The sequence below is a fragment of the Phaseolus vulgaris genome, chromosome 11 (assembly GCF_000499845.2).
Source record: "Phaseolus vulgaris cultivar G19833 chromosome 11, P. vulgaris v2.0, whole genome shotgun sequence".
NCBI classification, from domain to species: domain Eukaryota; kingdom Viridiplantae; phylum Streptophyta; class Magnoliopsida; order Fabales; family Fabaceae; genus Phaseolus; species Phaseolus vulgaris.
In genome coordinates this window covers 10,441,916-10,451,042 of record NC_023749.2, presented here as the reverse complement: position 1 = coordinate 10,451,042, position 9,127 = coordinate 10,441,916, and the positions used below count along the sequence as shown (strand labels likewise).

The 9,127-nt window shown below is 34.5% G+C and overlaps 1 protein-coding gene across 3 annotated transcripts; it reads right to left on the bottom strand.

Annotated features, from left to right (window-relative positions):
- Positions 1-3,163: 3,163 nt before the first annotated feature.
- On the bottom strand, positions 3,164-8,543 carry LOC137821601 (BEL1-like homeodomain protein 1). 3 transcript variants are annotated; one of them, XM_068626288.1, is made up of 6 exons: positions 8,041-8,543; positions 7,605-7,706; positions 6,506-7,507; positions 5,448-5,821; positions 5,102-5,162; positions 3,164-4,463 (listed from the first exon to the last, which is right to left on the bottom strand). In XM_068626288.1, the coding sequence occupies exons 3-6, from the start codon at positions 7,460-7,462 to the stop codon at positions 3,654-3,656; spliced, it is 2,202 nt and encodes a 733-aa protein (XP_068482389.1). In that variant the 5' UTR covers positions 7,463-7,507; positions 7,605-7,706; positions 8,041-8,543; the 3' UTR covers positions 3,164-3,653. The 3 variants fall into 3 exon arrangements, with proteins under 3 accessions (XP_068482389.1, XP_068482382.1, XP_068482373.1); XM_068626281.1 differs by having other exon boundaries at positions 8,062-8,445; XM_068626272.1 differs by having other exon boundaries at positions 7,851-8,304.
- Between the last annotated feature and the right edge of the window lie 584 nt (positions 8,544-9,127).

The following is a 9,127-nucleotide window of genomic DNA, read 5'->3' as shown; positions in this document are numbered from 1 at the left end:
CCATCTTAAAGGAGTAAGTGTTCCTCTCAATTATTGGGTACCATCAAAACACTTTTTGTCTTTCTACCACTTATGTTTTTAGTCTAACCATATTTGGTGACACATATAAAACATCATCTTACTATTATTTAAGTACCTAGAGCATGTTTAGTAGTTACATATAGGGCATGTCCATTTTCCACTTGTACTCCAACTTGATAAAATAGTATAAGCAGGCAAGTCATTAATAGTTCAAACTAATTCAACATGTGCTTAGAAAAATGCTTGTTAGAAGCATCATAAGTTTCAAACCTTTTCTCCCACAACTCCTTCAACTCATCAATAAGAGGTTCCAAATAAATATCAACACTACTTTAAGGGGGGAAAGGACCATGAGTTAGTAATTGAAACATTAATTAAGGTTGTTTCATACAATCTCATGGACGTAAATTACAAATCATTAAAACTACAGGAAAAATATTAGGTCACTTACCCATCATTTTAAATGGAGTAAATCTCACTTGCTAACTCAAGCCTCACATTTCGAGGATTTGATGCAAAGTTAGGATGTAGAGAATAAAAGGTTCTCCAAGCAAGTGAATCAACTAGATGCCTTAGCTTTCCATCTTTGGTACAACCTTCATCGTGCCATTTCATAGATTTAGCTGTTTTTTATGACATAAATAGCCTCTTGATAATTTGTTTTAAAGGATTGTACCTCAAAACATTGGTTGGAATTAGAGGTGAAACAACCTTACTAGATTTTTCAATAAGAATTTTGATGCTTCTTTTCTTTATACCTAAACGAATCACATTTAGAATACATACCTTCATTCTCATACTCCTTTCGAAATCAAACACAATCAATAAGACAAAAATTAATATTTTCATAACTGAAACTCTAGTTCTTAATTATAAACTTGCAATATTGGTATGATGATTACAAATAAGGGTGTTCAGGAAGTAACTCGCCTAAACATTTTAGTAACATATAAAATGAAACATTGCTTCATCCATGAAGATTCTTAATATGTAGCAATCGACCAATGATTGATAACTTAGAGAAATTTTTACAACCAGGGTATACTTCTTGGTGAGCATCACGTATCAATTTGGTAAACCTAGTTGTTTAAGTATCAAACACTTTCTTATGTTCATCTATAATGTCCTTAAATTCATTTCACCTAAATTCATGGGCATTGTGAATGTTTCCTCCAACAAACTACATAAATCATTATGCATACTAAATTTCTCTCGTTCATCATCACATATTTTCTTTGAAGATCCACATTCTCCATGAAAAACCTACCTTGTATAGTTTATATCAAATACAACACACATTAAATGCTCATGCACTTCCTTTCGGTTACCATAAGTACAATTTTTACACTCCTTTCAAGGACATAGATTATGATCTCCTTGAGCAGTATTTTTAAATTCAAAATTTAAAAAAATTCCAAGCCATTTCAATACCTAGTAAATGATTTAGGTGCTACCATTCTACTCTTGTCCATGATCATGTTGTCTTGGAGATGCAAAATTATCTATGAACTTGAGGAGTTAATGCGGAGTAACTATTCCACTATCATAAATTCTAAATATGAATTTATGAGAGACAATTAGATCAATCAACCGTTAGGTAGAGTCAATAGAGAATGAGAAAAGGGGCATATAAGAGAACGAGAAAAAGTGTACTAGTACAAAAGTCCAAACGATGACGATAAATAACAACATTTCGCACACAACCATTGTGAAAAAAATGTGGACATTTTTAACGAGTTGTGACAAGAATCATCGTTAGAAGTACACACCTGAAAGAAATAACGATGATTTCTTTACGATCTGACATTAAAAAGTTGCGAAATGATGATTTCTTTACAATGCCTGGATCAATGATGGTTCTAAATGGACTTCATATCTCATTTTTAACCGTCGTTAAAATTTATTTCTACAATAGGCATATGTTTAAGTAAGAGAGCAAAATAATAAGAGTGAGAACGAGAACATGAGTAGGTTTGCTACCTCAACATGGTGTTATTCCCAACCAACCGAAATAAATAAAAAAGTTATTAGTTTGATATTAAATAAGTATTTAAGATTAAGAATATTTTTTTTTTAAAAACTACATATCTAAATACATAAAGGAAAAATAAACATAAAGTTACTAAAATTGCTTATAATTACTTTAACAAAATAATCTTTTTTTTCAAAATAACATAAAAAAATCAGAGATTAATGATTTTTTTTGAAGTGGAATAATAATTTTAAAAAATAGGAACAAATTGTATTCTCTCTATGCAAAAGAAAAGTTGTCTTTTAATGACATTTAAAAAATATATACTATATATTATATATTAAGTTAGTGTTATTTATAGTAAAATTTATCTACAAAATGTCATAATATTATATTTATATTATCTACAGTTAAACTTATATAAAAATATATTACTATAATAATTGAAATTTAAATGTTATAACATTTAAATAAATGTAACTACTAAAATATTAATAAAGTGATAAATATTAATTGTGTAGTGTAATTAAGGGAAGTTACACCTTGACACTTAAATAAGCAAATATATAAAGTACTTTCCATTTTCACATTGAAGTGTAGGTATTATATTATAACAATATTTTTAACAAAATAAAAGGCAGTGATAACACAGTTAAATTTATATAATTAAATAGTATAAAATACCTTTTTCTTACTTTAAAACTATCACAACTAATTACTCCTTGGAAATCACGTGTAAACATTTTTCATGGTTGTATATAAGAAAAACCATGTTTTTACTATTCAAATGAATTATATCATACTGAATTTAAAATAATATATTTACTTTTATTTCTCATGTAATTTTTATCTTTTTTTTTGTACGTATACATGTTAAAAATGCTTTCAAAAATTGAAGGGGCAACAAATGTTATCTCAAAACTATTTCTTAAAAGCATAGCCACATCTGAACGATTATTTCTGCAGACATACACTGTGATGTTATCAAAAGTAACCATAATAATTGATCCTAATCCCATGCATATGATATAAAGCATCCAAAATTTATCTACATCCATGTGCGTTTCATGCACCCTACCTACGTATCACGTAGTAACCACAAAGGCATACATTTACAAATGAAACAAAAACTGTACATGCAGAAATAATTAATTTCACAAAACTAAAGCATAACACAAAATCCAAATATATATATAAAACCTATCCAAACAAATCATCAAATTCCTTGTATGAACCTAGCTACTTTCCAATACCATATACAACAATATACCTTCCCCAACTCAACTTGAATAATTCAGTTAAACTATTTCATATCAGAACATGCATGAAAAACTGAACCACTGCAAGTTCATATATAATCTTAGAACAGTTTCCACCTTTATACATTGGAGCAATTTATTTCCTTCCCATGCCAGGACATGCACGTGACTTACTTAAGCAGTGCTCCGGTTTCAACAAACATTCATATACGCTTCTCCATTTCGTTTGTTTTTTTTTCTTTTTCCTTGCTAATCTTCTTCTGCTAAGTTAGTGTGTCGTGAGAAAACACTCTGAACTGCATTGTGTTTGTGTGGATTGCAACATCAGAAAAAGAAAATTCTTCACATCCTTTGTGGGGTATCTCATTAATTATCCTAGCTAGCTAGTCAATAATCAATGCTCAGGCCACGAAATCCCGCAACAACTGCGCAGCGAACCTCTTTCTGTTTTGGATGTCGATGTTATCATAACTGGTGGCTGAATGAGAAGAAGGTGGGGTGTTGATGGCACCACAAAACTCATTTTCATTGGTTGTTCTCATTCCCAAGTGCATATTCGGTGAGAGGAATCCATGCTGAGTTCCCGAGAGAGTAAGATTCTCACTGTGTGGAAGTCCAAGAGTGAGAGAAACTCCGTTTCCATGAAACCTTGGAGCCAGTTGTTCACTGACATGATGGAACCTTCCAATGTCTTCCATGGGAAATGCTCCAAAACCCCCACTGTGGTTTTCAATGCCAAACTTTGTGTTGGTTCCTTCTCTAGTGTTTGTCTCTCCATGAGGCTTCATTTCCATGTCCACTGAAAGGATGCTACCCGGAGAGTTTTGCATTTCAGAAGTGCTTCTTGGCCTTTTTGGACTTTGCATATCCCCAAGATGGAAACCAGATTGGAGAGACCCTCCTCCTCCTCCTCCCATTGGAGATGTTGAGAGTGAATTAGAATTGGAGATTTCTGTAGGGGAAGTGGTTTGATTATTATTGAAACTTTCTGCCTTTGATTGGAGAACATTAATTTGATTAAGTCTCAAGCCACCAGATTCATGTGTAGCAGCATTAGCTTCTGACCATAACTCTTTGTTATTTTCTTTTGATCTATTTGTGTTGTTGTCCTGGGAGCCATTGTTTGGTTCTTGCTTCACCTCTTCCAAGTACATTTCTTCAACCATTGGCTTCCATAGCCGAACTCGGGCATTTATAAACCAGTTAGACACCTGCGTTATTATAAACTTATATAATGTCATAAACCTTCCATATATATATACCCATTGCAAACTCATCTCACTCACAATCACTACAATATTTTCTCAATGAGTTTGAAAATGGACTTCCAAAATGAAGTGAAACAAGAAAGGAAAAAACAAACTATTGAATGCATATTGAAAGAAACATGTTAGTTCAACAAATAAAAATAGAAATATACCAGTTTACAACTCTTATTTTACTAATATAATTTCAAATTTGTTGCAATTTTACTAAAAAGTTATTTCTCTTTTTCAATTCTAATTTGATGCCTATTCTTAATATATACTCATATAGAATTCCAATTCTAATATATATGATGCATGATTCTCAATATATACTCATAGAAAATATGATTAAAATAGCTAAAAAAAAGTAAAAGAGAAAATAAAAGTGATTGAATTTAGAAAAATATAAAAATATTATAGTAAATAACACAAACCAAAAATAGTTAATGGTGTATCACGTTTTTTTATTTCTCTTTTCTCTGTCTTTTTCTTACCTCCATCAAATAACACTGACTTTTTTTTATCTCCATCTATTTTTCTTCTTCAATAAAAGAATTACTATATATATATATATATATATATATATAGGGAAGGAAATGTACCTGGCTCCGAGTAAGCCCTGTTTGTTTTGCAAGCATAACCTTGTCGGAGTCCTTAGGATAGCTGCAGGCCACCATTACAAGATCGAGTAAGAAAAAACAGAAGTAGTATAATTTAAAGTCTTGTATCTTGAAGGAATTTATGAAAGTTTATTTATGATCTTCAATATTATTATTTTGTTTAGATAATTCTCTTAAAGTAGAAAACTGAAATGTAAAATACTCTTTAAATTTGATCTGTATATAAACTAAAATCAAGTTTTAAAAAAAGTTAAATATGAGAACTTGGAATTAGTTCATGTATAAGTTTTAACTGGCAGAAACAAAATGTTGGATATGAAATACTTACGGGTGCAGGAAATGCTCAAAAAGCCAAGCACGAAGAACAGAAACAGCACGTTCAGGCAAGCCTCTTTGGGGCCTCCAAGCATTGTGTTGGATCATTCCTAGCTGCTGCAATGCTCGTTGTTGTCTCAGTTGATGATCAACGTACCTAAGCCTTGAACTTTCTACCTTAACTCCTAAGCAATCATCTTCACCCAAGGTCTTGCTCGCTGTCTTGATTTGAGAAGAGATAGCATCTTTGAGACACCGAAATTGTTTTGAGATTGTCCTTAACGCAAGGGCTGTGTAAGACTTTGCCGCTCCAACACCCGCAGCCTGCTCAAATGATGTTACCACAATTTGCATTTGGTGGTGATACTGTCGGTACCTTTGCTCCACCTAAACAATTCACAAAAAAACACTTGTTAATGATACTAATCGCAATAGTTTGTTGATTTGGACCCGTGCATGTGTGCATTTTTTACTTTTACTTTTTACCCTTTTGTGTTCATGCAATTTTTTTTAAAAAAAATATTAAATGGGATGATTGATGAAGAGAAAAAAATTATTATGTAAACAGTGGAAGTGATCAATAATGGGTTCAGAGTTTCAGATATAAACTGGGAACAGACCCAAATGGGCCCAAACCTAAATTATTCTCTGACATTCATCAGACCGAATGTGACTTTTTTCTTACCAGTTTTCTTTTCCCTAAGATCAAATAATGAGTGACAATCCTGTCAATTTCACAGTCCCTCTTGCAATGTCACATTCTTTATTATTTCCTCAGTCCCACAGTCAAAAGCTGAATCATACAAATTTTATTCAAGTACTGAATCAACCATGCTCTCGGACTGATGAAGAAGTGTGACATAACGTAACATAACCCACCCCGCACCGCAAGGAAGCGATAACACACTCAAGTACAGTAGTACTTTCCGCAAGATCAAACCAATGCATTTGTAGAGTCACAAATCATAAATTCTTGGAAATCAATACCAAATCCCCAAGCATCGTTAAGTGGAAAGTTAATGATTACTACGTGCATGCATTTTTATTTATGTAAACAAACATATCATATACCTCATCGAGCATGCTCACAAGCTTGGATTTCTTCATCTGAAGCTCTTGTCTCTGTGCCGTGCCGAGTTCACCTCCTTGTTTCCCTCCATCGTTATTCTCCCCTCCACAGCTCGAACCATCGCCAACCCCAGAAGTTGATTCAATATTCCCCTTCATCTTCTCTTTCTTAGCCCCTTCCATAGATTCTCTCCCTTTGGAGATTCCCTTCCCCACATTCACAACTTCGTCAAGAAGCTCTTGTGTTGATTTCAAATACTTGGAACCCAAAGCAACACTATGCATGCTAGAAACCCCGTTCTGCAAACCCCTCATATCATCACCGCCGAGGCTCGCCGGAGATATAGCATGAACATCCCCGGATAAAGACCTGTAAGGTGTTTGTTGTGAAGAAAGGCTCAGCGACAGATGATTAGGCCTATGAAAACCAATCTGGGTCGATGCAGTGACAGCAGAAGCAACACACCCCATATTTTCAGATGGGGTGTTTGTTGTTGCCACCATATTCGAAGCAGACTGATCAAATATGGAACCCCATAAGTTATAGTTAGAACGAGAAGTTGACGCTGTTGTTGCAGCGGTAGCACCGCCGTGAAACCCGGAGAACTCATGGTGTCCAAGGAACGATGGGCGAGCGTGATCTCCGGTGGCGGTATTGGATCCGATGATGTTTGATGAGGGAATGGTAAGCCCAATCAGGTGGTGGTGGTGTTGTTGGTCGCGGTGGTTGTTGGGAGATGGAGGTGGTGGCGCGTGGGTGAAGTTACCCAAGTTGAGCGCGTTGGCGGAAGTGGGGCTAGTGTTACTAGCGTTATTGGAATTGACGAGGAGCATGTTTTGCGCTGGGTGTTGCGCCGCGTCAGAGTACGGTACGTAGTTTGGATTCATAAGGTAAAGTGTCTGCAACCCTTCAGCGGAGGAAGGGATTTCTGAAGTGCTACCATGAAAGTACGTCGCCATGTCTGTCACACAAAATTCGGTTTCTCGTGACCGTACGACAAAAACCTGCCACAATGATGATGCACACATAACAAAATATCGTTACTCTTTCTTTCTCAAAAGTCTATGCAACAAAACAAATCAAATAATCACAGTATCAAACCTTCTTTTCTTTTCAACTTGATCTGAAGCCTCAATTAGCCCCTTAATTCGAAGCTACACCACTTTTCACATGCGCCTCCCGATTATGTGCTAGTGACAGATCCTAAAAAACACACCACATGACAGTTGTTTCAGTTAATGAAGCTGCTAAACTGGCAAAGAAGAAGCACCCAAATGAAAAAGAAACAGAAAAACTTGAAATATGAACAACACCAGCGATAGAGAGAGAGAGAGAGAGAGGGAAAACCTTTAGAAGGAGGGGGTTGTTGAAGAGAAGAGAAGAGAGATATAAAAGAGTGACAGAAGATCTTATAAGAAAGGGAGAAAAATGAGAATATGATATAAAGTAAAGTAAAAACGAAAGATGGCATGAAAAGTGGTATATGTGTATGTATGTATCTATTATCTCGGCTGCGAAAAGAAGAAATTAAACCAACCAATTTTCATTGTGGCCGTACCATTCCATGTTAATGATTGATAAAGGAAGAGGTTGCTACAAGGTTGGGTTTCTCACACGAGGGTGGGAAAATGAAGAAGCTAGTTAGGGTGGTAGATAAAAGGGTGCTATCTAGCTAGACAAAGTGTCCATCATCGCGGGGCATGGGGAGCAAAAGCTAGCCACCCTTTTGCTTTCAAAGAGGATTGGATTGGGTTGCAACTTTGGAGAGTTTCTGCTGTTCTTTCTCAGTATTCTATTCTCTGCATTTTCTTCATCTCAATTTTCTCTATATAACATATTATTTATTTCCAAGAAAAGACAGCTGGTGGATGAGTGATGAGTGATGTGAGATTAATTTAATCATAAAGTGTGGTCCGTTTTATAGTTCCTAATAATAATATCCACACTTAATTACTCTGCCTAATTACTTTATTCATCAACAATAATATATAGACAGCTCGCGCGTAATTTTCTTCTTCTTGTTTTCTTCTACTCTCTCACGCCTTCTGTTAGCTCTACCTCACTGCATCTTATATCCTCCACAATTAACATCAAAATTAATTAACACCATCCACATAATATGAACCACTCCTTCACCATTCAAATAATTTATGAACCAAATCCTACTATAAACACAAGTTTCATTCACTCTTGTTCATCAAATTCTATAAATAACAGAATATATGTGTTTCTACACATACTATGTAAAGTGGAATATTATTAGATGAAGACTCAAAAAAGCAAGTAGTAAGAGAAGGGGTTGATCATGGTCGAAATCTGACCCTTGCCAATTCGAACCTTAGGATAATTTCTGCCCTTTGGTCTCTCTACTACTTTTCTTTTTCTCATTTACCCTTTTTTCTAAATTCCTAGTTTTAAGTCTATGTTCCTTTTCCCCTTTTCTTTATTGTGTGGTTGGAAACAAGGGTTAGAAGATAACACGATATAATTAGAAACTAATAAGCATATAACCTGAAGTGTGTTCTCACTTTTAGCCGTGTAATAGTACAAAAGAACATCAACGAACTAGTTTATGCACCTACTTTACGCAGTACATACAAACTGAATGATTATTGTTTTCATAT

What these genes read in the sequence shown, in the direction of transcription:
- LOC137821601 (XM_068626288.1), bottom strand. Translation starts at nt 7,462, where the DNA reads ATGGCGACGTACTTTCATGGTAGCACTTCAGAAATCCCTTCCTCCGCT. An exon ending in TTGTGAGCATGCTCGATGAG is followed by an intron (nt 5,822 to 6,505) that starts GTATATGATATG and finishes TGAATTGTTTAG; the next exon opens with GTGGAGCAAAGGTACCGACA. An exon ending in TTTGAGCATTTCCTGCACCC is followed by an intron (nt 5,163 to 5,447) that starts GTAAGTATTTCA and finishes GGTGGCCTGCAG; the next exon opens with CTATCCTAAGGACTCCGACA.